Source organism: Nipponia nippon, unplaced genomic scaffold (genome assembly GCF_047370975.1).
Source record: "Nipponia nippon isolate SJK-2023a ecotype South Korea unplaced genomic scaffold, ASM4737097v1 scaffold_2, whole genome shotgun sequence".
Taxonomy (NCBI): Eukaryota; Metazoa; Chordata; class Aves; order Pelecaniformes; family Threskiornithidae; genus Nipponia; species Nipponia nippon.
In genome coordinates, this window is record NW_028262336.1 from 101176733 (window position 1) to 101200507 (window position 23775).

General features: G+C 37.4%; 1 protein-coding gene across 1 annotated transcript in view; it reads right to left on the minus strand.

Moving 5' to 3' along the window:
- Window positions 1–4: 4 nt before the first annotated feature.
- Window positions 5–23775, minus strand: part of KPNA3 (karyopherin subunit alpha 3) — a 50987-nt gene continuing 27216 nt past the window's right edge. Inside the window, exons 3-17 of the mRNA XM_087756640.1 lie at window positions 19228–19317; window positions 18987–19016; window positions 18849–18901; window positions 18663–18758; window positions 15649–15734; window positions 12584–12670; window positions 12018–12187; window positions 10833–10877; window positions 8221–8352; window positions 6908–7036; window positions 5055–5159; window positions 4848–4919; window positions 4588–4750; window positions 3545–3639; window positions 5–1031 (exon numbers count right to left, since the gene is read on the minus strand). Coding sequence (XP_087612766.1) covers window positions 933–1031; window positions 3545–3639; window positions 4588–4750; window positions 4848–4919; window positions 5055–5159; window positions 6908–7036; window positions 8221–8352; window positions 10833–10877; window positions 12018–12187; window positions 12584–12670; window positions 15649–15734; window positions 18663–18758; window positions 18849–18901; window positions 18987–19016; window positions 19228–19317 — 1452 coding nt within the window. The 3' untranslated portion in view covers window positions 5–932. The remainder of the gene's footprint in view (window positions 1032–3544; window positions 3640–4587; window positions 4751–4847; window positions 4920–5054; window positions 5160–6907; window positions 7037–8220; window positions 8353–10832; window positions 10878–12017; window positions 12188–12583; window positions 12671–15648; window positions 15735–18662; window positions 18759–18848; window positions 18902–18986; window positions 19017–19227; window positions 19318–23775) is intronic.

Here is a 23775-nt window from a genome sequence, read left to right on the forward strand (position 1 = left end):
CTACTGAAAGTTGAAAGCAAGATTCTTTTTAACTAATACGTTTTTTGGACAGAATTTTTTTTTTTTTTCTACAGTCTGGGACTCTTGCTTTCAGCTTAAACAGAAGTTCAAGTCCATAACAGGTTGTAGCTCAGGTAAAATACCATGCACAGCATTTGATTACTTCAAAACAGCAGGAACACACAGGCTGAAGTGAGTGGTCAAATAGGGCTCGCTGTTCTCAAAAATTAGGTATAATGGCAAAAGCTTTACCAGTCCAAATCTACAGTTCATTCTCCAACCCTGGTTTCTGAGGCAGTTAATGAACACACATCAATTACTGATAGCTGAAGTAGTTTTTTTTGTTTGTTTTAAACTTAAGTGTTTAATCAATTGCCAAGTGTTTTTTTTTTTAAGTTACTTTTATTTCAGTTTCACCAATGAAATTCATTTGGCTTGCATTTTTGAATCTATTCTTCCACATAAAGTATATGAAAGTATGTTTGTGGAGGACGATGATGGAGGCTCAGAGCAAACTGGGCCCCTGTAAGGTCTTCCAAAATGTACGCATCATACCAAAGTGTCTTGATCCACAGCGCACCATTTTCCAAAGAAGCTACTTTTCCGTGGAAAGCCAATGTGCCACCACTATGGAATATTCTTAACAAAACTGCAGATTGCGGTTGTCAGCATGTGGCACCAGGAAAAAGGCAAAAAAAGGTAGTTGGGACTGTTAAAAAGAATTCTGAAACAGTTTAAGAGATCATGCATATGCATTTACAGTCCATGTGATAGTGACGTTTGGCAACTGCAAAGTGACCGATACATGGCTTGCTTTAGAAGCATCAAAACGAAGAGGCATGTGTGTCTTGGAGCCTTTTGTTTCTTCACTTGGTAGCCATCTGGTGGTGCTTCATACTGGTGTGGGACAGAGAAGCTGCACTTTTTTGAACTTAAAAATTAAATTCTTTTGTTTGAAGGTTGGCCGTTGGGTCAAAGTTGTAAGTACCTCCTTGAGTGGCTTCAGGAATGAGACTGGGATCTTCATCAATCTATAAAACACAACAACAAAAATACATGAGAGGCCAATTCCCTGCACAATTCAGTACACACAGAAGAGATTCTTTTCTTTTTTTTTTAAAAATATTATTGCAATAAAATTAGATCAGCTTTTCCAATTCAATTCCTCAAATATGTTTAAAAACAACACCACCACATCGACTCAGTTCTAATACCATCAGGGAAACAGAAAATTGTAATGGCTAGAGACTGGGTTGCTGCTTGGTCAAAGCAGTTGTTATTTTAGCTGTGCGATTTAATTTTAAACGCCAATTTTTAGTACGTCTGGAGTTGGCTAATCTACTTGTGAACTCCAAAATTAGTTTTGTACTTTCTCCCGGTTTCTTCCAATATGAAAATATTTTTTTATCGGCAGCTGATAGAAATACTTATATAAAGCTTAAAAGAGTACTCAGTATCTCCTATCAGAATCTGAAGGATTTAAGAATTACTCATTTCAGAGCAGTTTTATATAGCTCTCATAAACGCAATCTGAATTTTTTTTTTAAACCAAAAGTACTTCATTACTCTATGGATACAGAATGAAAGGGATCAGCATCCAACTTCACCCAACTTCCTCAGAGCTGTTAGAATTCAGGTATTTACTGCCTCTAAGAACAGCAAACAACATGGTCAGTAGCATCAATACGCACAACTTCAAACCCTAACTATCCTCCTCCAAATTACCAGCTGCATCTGAATGTGCCACCTCTACAAACCAGGCTGCAGGAACCATATGCCTCGTTTCAAACTGTGTGCCATTCTGAAGCAGGGAAGAGCCCTTGTGTGTGGTCTCAATAGCTTCCCGAGATCTGGCCTTGGAGTAGTGCGGATGTCAGAAGTGACTCACCTAAAATCTTTGTTTCTCTTTACTTTGGGTGACAAACCTAAATTGGAGGAGAGGTTAAGGCGTTTGGTGACAGCAACAATCCGCAGGAGGAAGAGTGGGGCACGTCATGCCCAAATGAAGTTTGAATCCGGTCTCAGAATGCTTTGCAAAATGTTTGTGAGTTGATAAATTAGCACTTCTGCCTCCTGCAGGGGTACTACAAAGTAACATTACCTGAGTTCGCATGCCTTTAACACAAGAAACTGAAGTCAGGAAGCCATTAGTGCTAGTCCTAAAGTGCACTTTACAAGGCTCAGCAAAGGAGCAGATGGGATTAACAGGGAAGGGATGTCTAGCAGTCAGCAACATCTCATGAGAATACAGAAGATCCTGAAGTGACAGAAGGCCCAAATACTCCTGTGCAGTCAATCTTAACACTGCCACGCAGGCTAACATAACCAGTCTCTTGTCTCCCTAGGGCAATTTGGATTTTTTTCTTTTTTCCCCACCAGTCCTCAAACGACAAGTGTCATTCTCCTACCTATAGTTACTGCCTGAAAATTTGTCTGGTTTTATGTTTTACCTCCTATCTCCCAATCATGGAATTTCTACAATTTCAAGTTTCAGAAGCCCCAGAAAACATGGTAACAGTATAAAAAATAATCTGAAGTAAAGTCTCACTCCTGAGTAAAGGAGGTAAATTCAGCAAATAAGGCAAAGATTAAACTGCATTAGTTTATGTAAAAAGTAAATGCACAAAAGGGCGTACTAACCCCAAAAGGGCTATTTTTCCACCCGTGCCAACTACACTGTGCTCTTCAGTTAGCTACAGCAGTCTCAGAGCCGTTATGGAGACTATTAGACACTGCTCACAGAATCATTACAACCATAGGGAACTTTTCACATATCTTAAATTCTGGTGACTAACTTTGCAATCACATGATGGGCCCATGAATTGAAAATTAATGAGTCCTAAAGTTAGAGCTGGTATCTAGAGAGTTCAATTTAAGAGAAGAACTGAAGACATAGTTCTGCTAGGCTGCAGAACTACAGACACCCTGGGTGGCCTAGAAAAGATAATTATTATTTGCCTTCAAACCGCTTGCTGAAGTGCTTCTGAGGCACTCACAAGCAGCCAGTAGCAGAAAAAGCTAGAACACAAAGGGTCAAAATACCTAATCGGGGTGCAACAAAATATCAGGTGATCTAGATCAATCAGTTGCAGAAAGTGTTAACAGTTCTGATGACTCTTCCATGCAGAATCCAGACTGAGCAGTTAGAGCTGAAATACAGGGACCTATCTGAAATTAAAGATCCAGCCCCCCCCTCCAAAGACTGATGTATGAGAAAGTAAAAAGGAGAGCCAGAGAACTGTTTAGATTCTAATCACAAGTAATTAAATGTCAATTTAGATGTCAGTGTGACAAAATTAGGTCAGTGTCAATCAATTTATTTGGCAAAACCAAAGCAGTCATTTTGATGTTGCTAAAGAAAATTCTTGGTATTGAGAAACTCTTCAAAGACTTTCAATTAAGGGAAGCTGAACCGAAAAAGAAGCAGGAAAACTAACTTTGCAGATAACCTATGTTCATGACAACTGGAACTGAGGAAAAATGACAATGTACTTACTAAGCTAACAGCATAGCACATATACTCTTCAATCTGTAGCATACTTACATCATCACCAGAGAAATACTGATCTATGATTTCAAATGCTAGTTTATAAATGTCTTCATTCTCATGCTGTTGCAAGGCTTCGATTTTCTCTAACCCTGAATAAAAGAAAATGGAGAAGAGTTTTGTAAGTTTAAACTGGAGTTACTGACTACTTTGAAAAAACTAAGAAAAATAATGAAACATTACTACTGAAACATACTAGAAAAGAGGAAGCTCAGTTTGCAAATATTATCTACACAGTAGCTATCTTTGTCTGTAAGAGGAAAGACAAGTATTCTGCGAACCTTCGCATGCCATGGAATATCCCATTTTATGAACAAGGGATAACGGAATCTTCTCTCCTTTTAGATAAAACTCTCTGTATTTCATTTTTTTAAATACTTCTTCTGTCTACTACAAAGCTTTCGTTTCAGTCGCTGTGCTTTCTGTATATCACCAAAAGGAAGTAGCTACATCTGTGTGTTGCATACAAGTTTAAAACAAGGTGACAAAGCCTCACACCAAGAGCAGCTTAAAACACTAGTCCCATTTTCAAACTGGATATGGAATAATACAAGGGAAAAACTTCCACTGTAGTACGTTCTTCAACATCCCTTTACTGCTATCTTACTATAATACATTCATTAGCACGTGTTAAAACTTGGATTGCAATATCCAAAAGACTCCTCATCCTGCTTTGGTCTGTAATGAAATTATGATCCCAACAACTGCTTCCAAGGCAATGAACTAAAGCAAGAATTGTGTGTTTTACCACAGAACAAAGTTCATGCAATAATCAAATGAAAAGAAGTACAATTCTCATTTAAACCTAAAAAATACCTAAGCTACAGAAAGCTCCTTCAACATGACCACCTCTAAACCGAACTAAATAGGAAAAAAATGTCATTTCTCTCAGTACAAAAGTCTCACTTGCTTATTCAAATAGCCCATGGTAAAAAATGCTGTAGTAAATACCAACAGCAGCAAGGGGAAGACAGACCAATATCCATAATAATCATATCCATAATATCAATGAATTTGTTAAAAGTCTAATAAGCACTTACCTCCACACTCTTCTATAATTTCAGCTATTGTGCTAGCCTCATCACCAGCCATTATCAGGATGTTTTTCAGACCATCCAGCACCACCTGTACCACTTGAGAATCCTTTACCGAGAGCAGATTACAGAATGGTGGGATTACATTTTGCTGTACAAGGTATTCAACCTAAATAACGAAAAAAACATGCTTTCAACACTGTGATTCTTACAAATCGCTGCATGTGCAACGTGTTAGTGACAATTTGAAATCCCACTACACATACCTGATCTTTTCTCCCGCTTATTGTCAAATTGCTAATTGCCCAAGCAGCTTCCTTTTGTGTTCCAAAGTCCCCCTGAAAAATAAAATTAATAGCTTATTAAAACCACCATGGAAACATCTGTCAAGCTTATTATTAAAAATCACAGACTCCTCGTGTCAGATTTATAAAAAGCGGATGACAACTTGCATAGCTGATAGTTTGACTGACCTTAGCCAGCTGGTGTATGATCATAGGGATTAACCCAGCATCTATTACAGCCTGAACTTGTTGCTGGTTTCCAGCTGTGATATTGGAGAGGAACCAAACTGCTTCCTACAATTGGACAAAATAAAAAAGCAGAACACTTTTAAAAAAATACTCAACGGATGAAAAAAAAGAACAAAACAAAACCCAAAACAAACCAACAAAACAACCTCAAAACCTAAAATCATACCATGACCAACCACTAAACAGAGCCTCCAGGTTTCCTCCGCAATAGCACTTTTAGCACACAAACTTTTATTGCACTGTGAAAGCCAAACACACAGGGGATCAATGTAAAATTGATATGATTAATTCACAGGGCCAGATCATTACTTACACAAGGAGTGTCACCATACACGGGGAGCAATACTGACTTAAACCTTATACCCACTTTGCACGGCTGAAGTCACAGCTGTGTTTTAAACTTGAGATCAGTTTTGCAAAGAAAATAGAAAAACTAGTAAAACCTCATATAAAAAAGGACTTATCCTGTAATATTTGACTTCATAGCTCAGTAGCAGCTTTCTGTGCTGACACAAGGAAGACCAACTCCAGCTCCCATTTTCTTCCTGAAACATGAAGTGAAGCTCAGAGAGCTCGTTCAAGGCCTCCCGTTACGTACTGGACAGGACTCTCAGTCCTGAGACCTTACTCAGCAGTTACCTCCTTCAGGTGGCTCACTGGCATAGCTAACATCTATCTAATTACTGGTTACAAAGGGGGAGACTTGTCAAGACAATCGAGAACATCTTAAAAAGGCTCCAACCGTAAGTAAGAAACAAACAGGTGTGGCAAGCAGCCAATTATGAAGTACTTCAGGAAAAAAACATAATAGGTTCCATTTTTTAGGAATGTATATCTGGCTTTTATTTGTATTTGCCCCTCACAAAATACACTTAAAACAAAACTCAAAGTGTTTATAGATTCCCCTTATACAAAAATAGTTTCTTTCTTGGCATTCAAAAGGAGCTTCATCATTCTTTTCTGAGAGCTAGAAGGGCAGGCAGAAACAAATCACAGCAGTTTGAACTGTCCAAGATAACTTCTTCAGACCTCTTGGCAGTTGACAGAGCCTGAAGAAACAGATTCCTCACAGTTTTCCCCTCAATGGTATACTAAATGGGGGAATCACATAAGCTAAACAAAAAAGGCTCCTCCTCAGCCAGCCCCATCTTTGCAGTGGAAGATGGCACAATGATTAAAAAAACCCAAAAAACAAACAAACAAAAAACCAAAAAAAAACCCAAAGAAACACAATTAACATGAAATAGAGCTGTGGAAAAGAGGGCACTGATCACTTTCATCTAACTCCCCCTATTCCATCCAGTCCTTGCAGCAGCAAAGTTACCTCTGCCAAAAGAAAGGAGAGGAAACACAGGGACCGTTTTCAGAAAAGGACAGTGGTATTCCCTACTTCCTTGAAGGTGAAGATGGCCAACAGGACAAACTCCACTATGAAAAGGTGGAGTGGAAAAAAAATATATCCATCTTACTCAACTCACTGGACTCAACCAAAAAACTATAATGCAAGTTAGCCAGTTACTCACATTGCAAATGAAAAAAAAAAAGTATCATGCTCCAAAGCAAAAACCATCAGTCCTCCCAAAAAGCACTAGGCATCAACACCAATGCATGGATCCTCACTATGGCTGTTTGGCTGTAGCCCTAATTAAGCACCAGCCTCAAAGGCTGCATCTTTATACAAAATTGCTCACATGCCAGAAATAACAGCTGTAAGAAATTCTTCTGTAATATTCTACAGACTACTGTTTTATTTCTTAAACAAAAAGATTAAGTTAGGAAGAAACAAATCATACCTTGTTTATCTTCTCTTTTGGATGCGTCAGGAGATTTGGGAAATAAGACAAAACATCACAATTGAGAACAACTTGTGTCTGTTCATCAGTACCAGTTACTATGTTGCCTACTGCTCTCAGTGCTGCTGTCTGAATATCCAAAGTGGGAAGGAAAAAAAATTGCATGTTAAAGACCTTGCTGTTACTTATTGCTAAAACAAAGATCATTTAAAGACATGTCTTTATAAAAACACTTCGCAAAATACAATTTAGCACTTCATCCTCTGAGCTGCATCCTAAAAATGGGTACTGTTTCACCAAAACAGAAACACATAGTACAGCATTTTACTGAATAGATGCAGTGCAGCTCAACTCAAAAAGTGTAAAGATCAGAAATTAAAAGAATATTGAAACAACAGAAGAGTTAATTCATCATATATCTGATCTGAGTTACATTACATTAACTGTTTTCCAGGCTTTGACTATGTCTGCAAGATTGCTTATTTCTCCATTCAGCTCTCCACTACAGAATTAAAAAACCCACAACTACTTTTCTTCTTATTGATTCTCAGCTGACTTTCAGAAACGGACTTTATATCTTTATGTATTGGTTAGTAAATGCTTTACAAGTGACAGAATACTGGAGAGACTCCTTTTCATCAAGTGAACAGGTCCAACAAATTTCAAGATAGCCAAGTCTCATCCAAAGTACAAACTAAACAAACACGACAAATGCACAGGTACATAAAAAAGCTTCCAATTACAACGGTTGGTTTATAAAAATCAATTACATGTTAACTAACTTTAGTTTCCCTTTGTCTTTGAAATTAATCAAACAAGCTTAGTTAACCTACCTTTTGTAGCTAATTAGAAATTTACTTTACTAAAAGGACTTGGCATCTGCAAATATTTTAACATTCAAAAGGCCCCCTAATATTAATTGATTTCCATGAGCTATTCAGACAGAATATGCACAACCATGTATGCAGCAACAGAAAAGAGTGCATGTAACTTGAATTCTGGAAAACGTAAAATCTGTTGTCATTAACTATTTTAGGACTACAAAAGGAAGGCACCCCTGGTAATCACACAATAGAAGTTAATGTTTAACCTGTCACTTTACTTAAAACCATATCAGAACTGTTTTGTTTGAGTTTTCTTTCATTTTAATAATCTTTTTTCCCCAGCGTAGGTAGCATTTTTTGTTCAGTTTTACCTGCAACAAATGTAGCTATAAATGCTCATCTCGGTAGTCCACTAATAAATACTCTAAGGCACATTTTTTCGAAAATAGCTTACAAAGGGCTATTCAATAGCAACTGAACCAGACTTACTTGAACTTTAACCTCCTGATGACTCAGAAGGGGAACTAGAAAAGGTACAACTCCTGAATCAATCACCATTTGTATCTGTTCATTTCCACCGTCTGTTAAGTAGGACAAAGCCCAAACAGTGTCCACAAGAATCTACAAATCGGAAAGAACATGGTTTAGACATTGAACAGTAAAATCCAGGTAATGAACTCTTAATTTAGTGATCAACATTCCACATGTCTGGGGGGAAAAAAAAGAGCGTGCAGTTTAGTTACAGGAAAAACTCAAATATTATGATGAGACCTAACTAGTAAAATGTTAGATTATTATGTACAACTATGACAACTGGGGCCATTTGTTCCATAATAATAATTTCTGTATGTCCTCTCAAAAATTTTTCCAATTAAATACCACATGTTGGTGCGTTAAGTGACAGCATACAGCATCTCACAAAGGTGAACTGTTGGGCTTGATTTGCGTTTCAAAGATAGACAACCAGCTCATATAAGCAGTTGTGCTAGTAACTTTCTGAAGAAAATACCGACCCAGCCTCGTAGCACTGCTATAACTTGTTAGCTGTGCTATCTTTTGATTACAGCATACCTAAGTCCCTTTAGTCTCTAATCCATCCATCTACACCTTAGCATTTCTGATCCATAGTGCAGTTCTGAAGTGAAACCACAACTATCCTGGATGTATGCCTTTTTTTGCCTTCATATTAAGATTAAAATCCCCAGCAAATGAAAGGAGTTCTTATACCAACTAAAGGACTAGCAACTATTGTAAGGTGGCAACTGTTCAAGCAAAGCGAAAACCCACAGAGAAATGACTATCATGCAGGGCAATCTTAGTATCTTAAAGAATGTAAGTCACTGATGACTTGACAAGGATGATTTGAGAGCCCTCAAAAAAAGAAAGGTATAAAAGTTACAGTCATTGAAAGTATCTGAAGCAGAAACAAAGCCAGCAGAAAGAGGGATATCCCATCACTTAGAGATGAAGTTAGGAACTGCAGGAAGAGAAATCTGGACCCCACTGAGGACATCATCTGTTGAGGTATCTAGATCTACTCTACTTTTAAAACAGATACCCATTTAAAATTTCCAGCTATTAAGACAGCTAAATACTACAGTACTGAAACACAGGAAGGGCTTTGAAGTCCTGACCCACCGTCTGCTTCCACGCAGCTCCAGGGACCAGACAGCACAGACCTAATGCTTTCTTGACACAGCCTGCTGCTGCCCTCACCTGCTAATGCCGCAGGGACAGCAGAATGTGCTGCAGTGGAGCCAGTATCGCAGCAGAAGCAGTGCGAGATGGTGCCTCACCAGTTTGCTGCCCCACAGCCCTGTTGGTGACGAGAGCAGCAGCCGCCAGAAGCGCTCACAGGACTGTTGGCTGACCTACCTGCACCACTGACTCATCTCCAAAGATAGGTTTGCTGCTCCTGTACTGGAGAGGCTGGGACCAGACTGGTACCTCCAAACTAGCACCTGACTCTCAGGATCAAAAAGACGGGCACCCTAATTGAGATCAGTCAAAACCTGGCATCACATAGTCTCATATCTACTTCAAGAAGCTCTCATACAATCATTGCTTGCAAAAGCTTTCAAATTTGGCAGGGACAAAAAGCCTACAGGTTAGAAGTATGTTTGGTTTTGCTATGAATTACCATTCAGGTTTGTCCAAATAACGAATTGGAAAGTCACCATGTGCTGTCTCCCACTCACATTACACTGGGAAAACCCTGGCAAAATCCCAAATGAAACTGTTTGCAAATATTTTGTGGAGCCAAGCCCACTTCACCATTGAAACAGCAGCAGAAACACCACTACCACAGCATGGAAGTAACGAAAGACAGTTCCACCAATCTTATGCTCTGTCCCCAGACCCACCACAGGGGTTCAATTCCTGCTTCCCTAAATTGGAGGATCACTACAGGAAGCAAGAGTCAAAAACATTACAAAGTCCTGACAGGAGGAGGAGGAGAAGAGCAGCTCAGTATCCCTTAGTTACACAGACCTTTGCTCCTGAAGTCCCAACATAAGACTTCAAGAGGTAAGTCCACCCCTCTAGGACTTTATTCAGAAAATATATGTAAACCCATGGATGAGGAATGTGGGAAGTACTGAAGGTTTAGTATTGAAAACCTGAAGAAAAGTTGTCAAAGGTGCCACAAAACAATAGTTTATTGCTGTTTATTTAAGTATATTTTCATATGTGGTTTTCTTAGTGAAACAGGTTGCAAAGTCAGGCACCCAACGGTTACAAGTCAGATTTACCCACATGATCACAATATTTGATTGGACTGATATGTAGAATTAGACATATTTTTTCTACACATGCATTATATATCATCTATGCAAAATTACAAATTGGGGCAGAATTAAACTGAAGCTAACTACAGGATTAAAAAAAACTTTTAGAAAAGATATTTCAGAATTGGTGTTTGCACTTTCTTTTTCATGCTCTGAATGACTACAATTATATTGGTCTTCATATTTAATTGTGCATTTACTACTTAATTATACATAAATTAACACTCAAAATTTGCCACTTAAAACAATCTTGCAGCATTTTCTCTCTAGAGAAAACAAAGAATCTAAATATCTAAAACTTTAGAAATTACTTACGTTTATATCTGTATGGTAAATGAGAACACACAATGCTGGCAAAATCTGAAAAGAAGTTCATCAGTCATTACAGCAGAATAAAATTGGCCGTACAGTCATGAATCCAAGTACTGCAGTCACAAAGCTTAGCTTGAGACTGCATTAGCATATTGCATACTCATACTTCCCAGCAGCCGGTCATTCCCTCAAGGTATGTATAAAAATACATATATATTTAAAATTTGTAAAAATACAAGACAGTACTATATTTCAAAGCCACACAGAGAGCAGACTATATTTTAAGGGAAAACAAGCCAACAACAGAGATAAGACATCCCCCTCCTATTTTGAAAGCTTTGTTACCACACAATATAATAAAAATCATTAGCCTAATATCAATATATAAAACTCTTGGATTAAAGTAAAATTTTTTTTTTGTATTCATGTATGGAGAAAATATAAAACTGAGCCATGATAAAGACTGCTTAGAACAAGGGTTTTGGTAAAGTATTACTTGTAAAAGTTCCCCTCTTCTCTGCTTCACTTCAAAATTTCATTAAAGTTTAGTTGCTAAGAATATTATACTTCATGTGGCTTCAAAAACTGTATCTACAGTTGGAAATTACCTTAAAATAAAGAACTTTACGTACAATACAACTATAGTTCTAGTCAAATAGCGTCACTTTACTAGCTGTGCCTACGAACACCGCATTTGCTCTGTTCACCAGTTTAAAAGGATTTTCAGATGCTTCTCTTCTCAAGTGGGGACTTGACATTGACTGCATGTTCACAGCTAGTCGAAACACAAACTATACTACATTCACTGGTTCGTTTACATTTCCTCTTACTGAAAATAATTACATTTGAATACTTCTATATACAGAATCATGTTTGTAGCCTTTTTTTGATAAAAACATGAAATGCTGAGTATGTTAACACTATCTAGTGTGTTAAATTTTTTGTTGTGTCCATGTTAATATACGGCTCATCAGTCTTTAGTCTTACTCAGTTTCAGATGTTACAAATACCTTTATTACAGCCTTAGTAAGAAGCCATCAAATTCGTCAAATTACTTCATTCAACAACTGCTAAGTGGCACAAGACAGTGGCAAAAAACATGCATAAATTCAGAGTATGACTATGTAAAACATTTGGCCTCTAGCCCAGAGTATAAAAAAATTATCTGTCTCGTAATTCTTTATTTACCTCCTGAACTGTCTCCATAGGCGGTGGGGGGTCCTTATTCCTGCAGAGATTTACAATGACCCATGTGACGTTCCGAAGGAAGGTGATGGGAATGGAGGGATTGATGAAGGACAGAAGAGGTTTGACAACTCCCAGTGATATGACATAATCTCTACACTGAGGACCATCACCTACAGAAATGAAAATTGTTGTAAAAGAAATTACATTAAAAATGGAAAATCCTGGAATGTATGCAATGACATGTCGGGATACTGAAATTCTATGTTTCCTCACCAATAGTCTACTACTAACAGTTCGTGTTCAATTAAATATACATATGTACAGATATGTATGTATATTTTACGGAACACAAAATTTATCCTGTTAATATTTTGTGCAGCAAGCGATACTATTCTTTAGAAAAAAATAGGATGTCCATATGCCATTCTGGCCACATGAAAAATTATATTAAGCCACAGAATTTAGAGGAAACATAGTCTTATATGATAATGCCAATGTTCAAAAAGTCAAATTCTAAAATGAAACGCTCCCTGAATTCAAATCATTATAATAACAACAAGAGTTACCTATAATATTTCCGAGAGCCCAGACAGCTTGCTCACAAACATTCTGGTGTGGTGAATGAAGTAGTCTCAAGAAGAGGGGTACTGCATCTACAGAATGCAAAGATGGGATTTGTTTTTACTGGAATGTGGTATACGCACAATACTTTCACTGATTAATACAAACCAGTTTCACTACCATGCCTTATACTAAGATACATGTTTCTATTATGAAGAGCATACAAAACCTCAGTTAAACATTTCTATACATATCTAGAGAGGGGAAAAAATAGACTTGAGAACAAGCAACTATTAAACAACAACACTCCCCACATTTAAACATTTCCCCATATTTCTCAAAGTGATATGCAAAAGCCTCAAGTATGTAGGTGCTAGGTTTAATGTCCTGGCAATTCAGTTTTTCCAGTTATCCAAGATCACATTACATACCTAGCAGAATGACATGCCTACTCGTGCAAACGTGCTTCAAATCTTGACTTTAAGAAAACAGCTTCCTCCCAAGAGGTGGCTATAGTTAGTTTCCATATGCAGTGAAGATTTACATCCATCTGCCAGTCCTAAGACACGTTTTAATTTGCTCTTATATAACGCAGGCAACATACCAGATTAAGGAAGTGGTATGATTTTAGATACCAGTCTCTGCTGAATTAAATAAATTTAATAGAGCTAAGAAACCATCCTTCCACTATTCCCATGCACTACTTCCCTTCAGACAACCCATACTACTTGAAAGACAGCAATTCTTGCAGCGATTTTTAAAATCTATATATGATCATATTTGTCCTATAGTCTTTCTGAGCAAAGCAAAATAATTCAACTTACATACTGTTAAAGGAAAGAATATTTTTTCTTGTAGAAATAGCTTCAGAAATTTAAAAAAATTGCAACACGAGTTGTGAGCAACTGTGAATCAATATTCTGCTAATAATATAACGTGTAATAATAAGCCAAAAAACCCTGATGTATTTTCCTGAAAAATACAGAATGATGAAGAATAAAGACAACCTAAAATTCCATCTCCACCCTAGATGAGTTATTCAGCAATTGCCTACAACTGACAAGTTAGGAGGGACAGCAACACACCGTTGCTTAAGAACACTCTCTCTGTTCTTGTAACAATCACCCCACTTCCATCAGCTCAAGTGGAATATTCTACCTTCCTTCTCAGTGACTACGGAGATTACACTTCAGCCATACGTGTATTCAACATACTTCAGACAGGAAGGTCAAGTATGTAGTTTATATTAGATTGCAATCCTGGTATGCTTTCAAAAGCACAAAATGAAATTATTTCATATCAGCGCTCCAGCAGGAGGACAGTCTGAGAAAGCATGAGTTGCACGTTATCTGATCTACTGCTCTCAAAAAATTAATTACTTCTGCTCTAAACTGGCTCCTGCCAAGATCTATTGTGTGTATATAGTACTTCTCCTCTTTTGCTGGGCCTTCCAATTGCCATCTGTCCCTCTTGATTGCAGGAGGCCTTCTTTTGTATTTAGGCTGCACCAGCCTCTTCTATAGCTGCAAGAGTCTATTGCTTTGTTTCCTCAAACCATCCCTTATCTAAAGGGAGTAGGGCTGGGAGGTTGTTTTCCCTTAGTCATCTCCCAGCCAAAGCAGCAAGACTTTTAGACTAAACTTCTTCCATTTTCTCTTCAAGAGTAAAGCTTGGAAAATGCTTTTTGCTTCTTTAAAGTCTTTTTATCACATTTTCTTCTTTTCAGGCATTAGCTAAACAGATTTTGGGAGAGACATATCCCAGCCTGAACCTCTAGTAATTTTTCAGGTAACAGCAATGCTTTTGTCTGTGCTGTACATATTTTCATTCTAATTCTTATTTTTACTTTAAGATTTTTTCCAGATTTTTTTTCTGCAAAGCTAATACTATAAACAGCCTTTTCATTAGATTCATTCATTGAAATATGATAACATTGTGGGACTTGAAAAAGGAAGAAAACAATTACTAACCAATGAACAAGTTGGAAAGGATGAAAAAACTTGGGAATAGATTTTCAAAGATATTTAGACACCAGAAAAGCCATCTAAAAACACAGGTGCCCAAATCACATCACGATTTTTTGAAACAAATTCAAGACATTGATTTTTTTTTTAAAAGGCTTTGGATTTTTATCCAAAGCTTATTTTGATAAGCATTCCTATTCTATTGCTCCAATATCTTAACTATACAGAATCTAACAATTAGTGAGATATTTTATTAGCTACGAAAACGTATAAAACAGCATTTTGATTTGAAAGGCAGGTTCATACACTTAAAAAAAAGAAATCAAATAACTAAGTCACCATTTGCCCATACAAAAACACTGAATATGAATAAGCCAAGACAATTTATTATATAGTTGCTTATCTATAGCCTCCTGTTTAGCAACAAAATGTTGTATTTAGCACAAAGGTGATTGTTTTAAGATAAGTGTGCTGATACATAAAAGCTATATATATAATCCCGAAAAATTAATTTGAATAGTTTATCTTCAATTGACTTTAGAGTTTATTTCCTATTACTTTTCATAATGGAAGCATCACTGGCTGGTTAAGCAAGAAATGAAGGCAGCACAACAAACTTAGTGTGTACAGGAGATACTGATCATACGGTCAAGGAAAGCATGGTAATTTTCTTAGGTCTGTATTTAAATGGGCAACCTTACATAACCATATGTATTTAACAACTTTAATAAGATTTATGAACATACCTTTGAGGCAGAAAGAACTACTTCCTAACATAAGTTTTAGCCACAGGGGAATTAACAGTACATGACTTCAGAAATCAACCCAAGAATTAGAAAGGACTAACATTTTTTGCCATACTCGTTATATCATGTCATTCTCTATCTTCTTTATGGGAAAATCAGGTCTGGGATCCTTAATATTAATTGGTAGTGACAAACAGATTAATGCTTAAGAGCAAATGTAGAATTTTTTTGAGGAGGACAGACATGCATTTATTATTCTAATGGTTTTGATAACAAATTGCATTTGTTATCCAAATATCCCCTTCTCCCTTTTCCCCACAATATCCACCACCCCCCAAAAAAACAAACTGTAATACTTACTAGACTGTACAACAGCTTGAGTCTGTGCAGAAGTGCCTGACGCTATGTTAGTCAATGCCCATGCAGCTTCAAATTGTAATGAAGGACTGTAATGAAATAATTTTATGGTAATAAGTTGAAACATGATCTGCAGATTATTTTATGGTTCATTTCAGTATTACAAGCTGTATCCACTCTGAGACACTCTACATTTAAGCAGCGCCACTGGGCTAAAAGTTTTAAAAAAAACCCTCATAAGCCTGGACATTTCAGAGGAAAAGCTATAAGAAAAGAAAGATTTTACACACTATGACCTTTTGTAAACCACCTATCATTCTGACTTCATATTAGTAATAAAAGCAGTAATACCTGTTGAAGCACATCTCAACCAGTGAAGCTGATTGCTACTCTAGTCAACTAATTAGCTCCTTGTCCTGGTTTCAGCTGGGATAGAGTTAATTTTCCTCTTAGTAGCTGGTATAGTGCTGTGTTTTGGATTTAGGATGAGAATAATGTTGATAACACACTGATGTTTTGGTTCTTGCTGAGCAGAGTTTACACTGGTCAAGGACTTTTCAGCTTCTCATGCTCTGTCAGGTGCGTAAGAAGCTGGGAGGGAGCATAGCTAGGACAGCTGACCTAGACTGGCCAAAGGGCTATTCCATGCCATAGGACATCATGCTCAGTATATAAGCTGGGGGAAGAAGAAGGAAGGGGGGGACACTGGGAGTGATGGCATTTGTCTTCCCAAGTAACTGTTACATGTGATGGAGCCCTGCTTTCCTGGGGATGGCTGAACACCTGCCTGCCGATGGGAAGTAGTGAATGAATTCCTTGCTTTGCTTTGCTTGTGCGCGTGGCTTTTGCTTTACCTATGAAACTGTCTTTATCTCAACCCATGAGTTTTCTCACTTTTACTCTTCCGATTCTCTCCCCCATCCCACCAGGGGCGGGGGGGAGTGAGCGAGCGGCTGCGTGGTGCATAGTTGCTGGCTGGGGTTAAACCACAACACTCCTGTATGAAAGATTTCTAGCACCCCTCATTATAAAATTTAATTAGGCCTTTCTGATGGATAACAGAAACCTCTTCACATCCAACTGACCCAAACACCATTCATATTTAGTGAAAAAAGTGCAACTGTCTTGCTGCCTTTAGTAGTTCTCAATAAATTAACCATGCCTGACAATAACTAATAAAAACTTGGCCCTTCTAACATTACATCCCAGATCAAGCGTAAGCTGGTGTACTGGGATAAAGACATTTTTCTGCTCCATCACGGGCAGGGGAAAGATCTAGCATCAGTATCAAAAGACAGCGTCATACCTGTATTAAAATTGACTTACTAAATGCAGACAAAATTAGTTACAAGTATTATGAAAGCTGGGGGAACATCTCTTCCAAGATGTCTGTCAACTGTTGTCTATGCCAACAGCAGTTTAGTAAAACAGTTTGCATGAAAACTGTTCAAGCAAATGCTAAAGGTTAAGAGTTCTAGAAGCTATAAAAGAGTTTACAGCTTATGAGGGTTAGCGTAACAGTAAGGTGTCTGGCTTTGGGAGGAGCAGAGAATATTTACTGTTAGGTGACTATTTTTCATTTCCATGCTTTTTTGGGTCTTTATCAATTATGTTTTATATATAGCCATAGCACCTGCTTCCTTTAAGCTTTTTTCATGCATTAGTTTCCAAAGCATTTTAAGGTTTTATGGGGGATGGGATTGGAAATGAATTAGATAGGAGGGCCCAAGATGTGTAAATGAGGATTTGTAAAAACAAATAGTACCTGTCAGCAGCTATCTATAAACCTTCATATTCTAGGATCAAATGCATTAAAATTCTAGTTCTAGGTCCGTCCTTCTTTTCTTCTTTTTGTGAAAAGCTTTCGGTTATAACATGAACAACAGCTTTAACAATCTCTTATACAAAGTCTTTGCAGAATTTACCTCCACTAAATATTATATAGCAATCACAATTAAAAGGACTGCTTAAGAAAATGTTGAGCTCAATTTCAAAAGGCTTATTAAATATTTACAAAGGTAAATCATACAAAAACTAGACAGGAAATTCAAATTAAAAGAATTTTCACAGCACTGAACCATCTACTTCTAGACCATACGGACATTCACGACCCATTTTAAAATGCTATCCCAATCTGAACATGATTGCCAGCTGCCTTCTGAGGAACTGTTTTGTTAAACTAGCTAGAAACAAAGCTACACATACTCCATGTTTTTGCAACTACCAAATTATACCCAAAATGCCAATGTGCATTTTTCAAGTTTCCAGCCCTCATGGCTACAGAAATAACCTTAAAAATGGAAATACTGTAAATACATTTATGGCTGCCTAAGACCAAAGATAGACTAAAACATTTACCTCAAATGTGTAAATCTCCATCTACCTGAATAAGGGGCTCACGGATTGTGGAATATGGTATTTTTCTTACATGTCATTAAATTCTTGCAACTACATGCTCAATGTTCTCTACCTCCTTTACTGAAGCTCTTGTTTTCCAACAAAGAATCGTAACAGTGAGCATGCTCACTGTGTTGCACCATCACATGAGGGAGCAGCACAGAGCCAGAAGAAAACCCATCTTGCACTGAGAATGAAAGCAGCTAGAAACTTAAGCTAATAACCCTAACGAAAAAGATGACAAGTGTATTCTGGCAAAGAGAAGAGTCCTGTCCACAACCAGGCATGTTCTCTGCCTTCACACAAACACACACAGTAAGTCTGAGACAGGTTTCTTAAAAAAAGATAACAAAAAAATCTGCAATATTCAAAACCAATAAGAAATTTAGTTAGGTTTTCTCCATTAGCTGGATATGCTCATGCCAGCTCTAAAAAAATAAAATAACATTTCAGTGGCAGAATAAATACTCCTGGAGAATTTATAGTTTATCATCATAGTATGTGAACCACTTTGTCAGACTATATGGTGCTATGAATCCTCAGTTTCATTTGAAATAATGAGATGGTTTTTTTAGATGCAGATTTTCAGTAAAGGTGAACATTTTTTAAAGTATACTTACTTATCATCCCTTTCTAGGCATTTTACCAGAATTGGTAAAATTCCTGATTTTATTAAGTCATCAATAGGTGGATTTCTGTCACTGGATAGGAGTTTTCTGTGAAATTAAATGTAAAAGTAAAATAAGTAACTTTCGTCATGAAAAATGTGTAGGAAATATATTTCTGTGCCTTTTCTTTTTTTTTACCTTGCAGCTTGGACAGCACTCAGTTGGATCACTGGGTTGTCACTTGTGGCATTCTGAAAAAAAAAATAACAGTAAAAACTAAAAATGCACAGAACATGCACTGCTAATAATAATAAAAAAAAGTTAAATGTAACATACCTGCAGTATAGCTTCTAGTGTTACGTTTTGCTTGAAAAGAAAAAAGAAGTTTTATTAATTTTGTTGCTAAATTATTTTCTTTTTAAACATTTAATACAATCAAACTAATTTTAACAGCGTATCAGTTTGTAATTTTGCTTTCAAATAACTGCAAGACTTCCACTGTTAAAATAAAACCAGAATACATTGTTTTGAGACATCACCAAAGTTTTAAAAGTAATTCCAGAATCAAGGAACTTACTGCTTTGAAGTCAGCATCAACATCAGAATCTTCTAAACTTTCTTCTTGGGGAACATTTCTTTTTTTCAAAAGATGTTCATCTCTTTTGTTCTGTAAAGGAATGATGAAAAATACAGACACTTAGTGCTTATTTGTACAGGGTGATGATGTAATGGCCCCTTTCAAAATAAAAGTTTATATAATATTGGGGTTTTTTTAAAAGGCATCTGTAACTGCAGATAGAATTTGCAGTATTTTGGCTGTAAAAATCTAGCAGCTTGCTAATCACAGACAGAATTATGTCAATCCATGACATTTGAATGTATTAAAACTTAAGAGTTTGGGGATCAATTTTCTAACAGACATTTACAACACACATAGATCTGCATGACATTAATGTTTAGCCACACAAAACAGAAGTTATTTTCCAGTGTAAGATTAGTTTTCAGCTCAACCTACATCAAAGTTCCCTGGTTACACGTATTTTCATCTTGTGTGTAAAGTAGCATGCTCCATGTACACTGACACTCGTAATATTTCCCACTCACACTTTTAGCCTAATTTCCGACTTAAAACAAAGCACCCTCCAGCCTTAGCTCCTTTAAGGAATTACTACAGAAAAAAATTACCTTTTCACTGGTAAAGTACCCATTAACATTTCTTCCTCGCTTAATTAGAATATTTGAACACCTAACACCCTAATTTAAAAAGAAAGGAATCAAATCATCAATTGTAACTGTATACAAATGCACTTTTTTACAAATTTAAAATGTCTTAAAAGTATTATTCAAAAAGTATGAAGCAGTCTTTTCTATATTTTAGACTTTATCTTTTGTTTGGTATTTCTAGGGGTACAATCAAAGATAGAAAGGGCAACAGAAGATGATGATGCAGCATGTATATCTGAACACCTTTTTGCGTTGGTTCTTTTTTTTTTTTAATAAGCACATTAAGATTTCAATCTCTAATGAAGCAAAACATTGAAAAGGTGTAACAAACAGCTGTAACACCTAAAACAAATCTATTATACTAGCAAGGAAAGGCAGGCTTTTCAGTCTCCAAAGAATTATCTGATAACCAAACAGTACTGACTATAGAGATTGTATTATGTCGTACTTTTCTTGTAATATATAAAAAAGCCTCTATGCAGAATCATAGAATCATGTTTTGAAGGAGTCCCCAATATTTTATTTTATTGTATGTTAGAAAAAACAGCAACCTCAGGTCCAAAATTTTTGTGACTTGCTTACTTTGTAGACATTTAAAAAAGAATTTAAAACAACTTCTCCAGCCTCAGTTTGAAAGGCTCGCAAGCAATACATTAAGATTTTTTTTTCAGATAAAAGAATGCTAAAACAATAAACAAGCACCAGAATTAAATAGCCCTTTAATGCAGAAGACAACATTCCACAAACTTAGCATAGTTTAATTTTTTGTCAGGTCTAAGTACAGAAACTAAATCCCCAAAGAGCACACAAGATCACCTAGATTAGCTACGGCAGCCTCACCAGAGCTGTACAGTAATGGCAGCATACTCGGAGCACGTCCATATAGACAAGCACTGAAAGTATTTTGTTGTCAAGTGTTTTTGGAGAGAAGGAAGATGGAAACGAGCAGGAAGTTAAATGCTGAGAAAACAGCATTACGCAGATAAATTGCATCAGGTAGGTACACGCTGAAGGATGCATTCACCATAAAGACCTACAATGTATTTCTCTCATTTTTCCACACCAAGTTCTTGGCACTACCATTTTAAGCAAAGAGCAAACATCATTCAACCCCAGTCAATCTGGCTTTCCTCGAGTACAATTCCTTTTCCTACTGTTTGTCTAAACCATAGCTTATACTTTGGCAACTGCAGGGACTGGACCCGATTTCCAGAGGCCCTCTCCACACACAAGTCACCTTTCTTCAGTGCACAGCTACTACAGACATCTCCCCGTGGATGAACAGCTCCTACAGGATCAGCTGTGCTGCTATGGTAAAACAAGCCAATCCTGGGAAAAGGGACTGAAGCTGGAGGAACGTCCTGATGTCTTCAGTCCGGCTGTCCTTCTCTTCCCACGCAGAGGTATTATCACAGCTCATAGCGGTGAGCAAGTCAACATGTGCGTGAATGTACGGGGAGATGTATTTAGTTATGAGGGTGGCCCACGCTGGCCCAGCAGACATTCCCTGTCTACTGAAATGGTGCAGCCTGAAGGAATTGGGGTCTCAGCACAGAACTGTCATCACTGTCTGCTGGAGCAAGTTACACGTTTCACATTAAATCATCTACTGGGAAGGGCCAAGTTTCTTTGTCATTAGCAGTAAACTACTGCGGTACAAGGAAGGGTTTTCCAATTCTGTTCTTACTGAAATATTTGGCTGGATTTTCTACATCTCATGCTCATAAAATTCAGGGAAAGAGCTTTATGGGGTTTGCAGAAAATATGCTTGTTGTAAGAATTGTAATTCACAGATTCAGTTGGTGATATGTACTTGTTTTTCAAACAAATGATTTGGTATCAGCAGCACTCAACTATGTGTTTTGCAAGATCTTGCAATAAAGACAGGTGATCTTTACTTTTAAATTTCTGTAAAATGCCTTTTAGATGCAGGCCTCTTGCAGATTCTTTGATTCAAAAGATGATGAAATATCTAGAATAGTCAAGAACTTAGCAAACAAATTATTTTTATTGAACTTACTGAATAGAAAATTCTAGTTAGGAAATGTCATATTATCTCACTTGTCATTTTCACGTTTCTTTTGTCAGTAAAAAAAGATAAAGCTTTTTAAGAGCTCAAACAGTAGATTCTCCCATTTAGGTGTTTCACATCACTGTAGCAGCAGATTCCCCCACCAATGAATCCTCTGACCTTAAGGAACTGTTCCCATATTTGGGGAGAGAAACCGGTACACCACCATTCCATGTTGCTCCCCACAAAAGCATCTATGCTGGCACAGAATGGATGCACCTCGGACAGCTTCGACTGAAATCCTTCCAAAATGCAGAGGGTATGCAAGAGCCATTTAAAATCATATTACTTCACTGCTATTGTAAGTGGAAACTTAAATAAGGCCAAAGCCTTCTCAATTGTGTTGACATTAAATAGATGGCACCTGTTCAGAATGAAGATCACATTATTAAAATGGATAAGAATATTTGATATTCACATATATGTGGGCTGCATCTATCACACACATTACTTCCACCCTCAGTATTTTTCCTCCCGAAAAGACATTAACCAGAAACAGTTGAAACCACATCATCCATTTTCTAGCTTGAAAGATCTACAAGTTTTTGGATGCAAAAAGCAAAGTCACACTGCAACAACTGTGATATTGAATATGAATGTGTATCCCTCTATAGATGCATGTGTCTCTTCAACGTATACAGTTACATCATTCTGAGTGATCAGTGTTTGTCAGTGTTGTGCCTCTACTAGTGTGTAACATAAGGGCTATGGCATCCAGTTACTCCAGAAAGCAAGAATGAAGATTTATCGAGATCCTCTCCCAAACATCCTGAAATACCAGGATGGCAGCAGCTGGAACACAGAGAATACAGCTGGAACAAAGCAATACTCCCACTGTGGGTGACTCAACAGCGTCCTCACAGAGCGGCACAAAAGAGCTGAAATGGCTTTCAGTAGCCAAACAGCTGGAAAATCACCTTCCAGAAACACTAGGCAGTAAGTCTAGAGCATGCCAGTGGACAAAGCACTGCATTATTCCATGCCACTTCACCTGAAGAACTTCAGAAAAACTACCTGCCTGCAGCCATTATTCGATACGCACTTCATGTTTATTCACAGTGTGTGCACTTCTATACAAGTATCATTAGCGGAAATTATTTGCTTGAATAGTATTTAGAGGGGCATGCACAAATTCTCTCTGCATGTGGCGAGAAAATGGGTGGTGAACATGTTTCTTTTAAAGTTCTTCCAATTCCTTAGAAATCTCTCAGGGACTTGGACAAAGAGGAAAGAAGCACAGGTTGTGAATGAACACATGGTTACAGGAGAACAGTAACAGGTAAGTAACTTGTCTCTCTCCTTCAAGCAATTGCCCATGCATACATTGATGCAGTGAGTATCTCCAAACAGTACATAGTACTACTCACAAAAACTCCATTTACCTGGAGAAGGATCCAGTGAATCCCTACATGAACACACACTGAAGGACTGTTCTCCTAATGGCGGCAGTAGGCTGAGAGGTGAAAGAAAACGGAGCTCAACTAACTGTTCTGCAGGTATCAGGAATGCAGACATCCCACTGGGAGGCCACCAATGGTGAAGATGGTAACAAAGGAACAACATTCCAAACTCTGGCCCATCAAACATACATAATCTAGGTTTAAACTCCACTATGGGACAGGGTCTCAAGAGGAAAACAAGAGGAAAACCTCATCAGACTAATTAGAAATCTTAGCATGGTAAGACTGAGTAACACTGAAAAGCCTTCCATTTGTAGCTGCATGTTAAAGATGGCCATAAGATATACCATAACTGAGCTAACCAAGAGCCTAGTTCTCACCCATTCCAGCAAGCAAGTTAATAGCTCCTTAGAGAGCCTTTTATACCTGC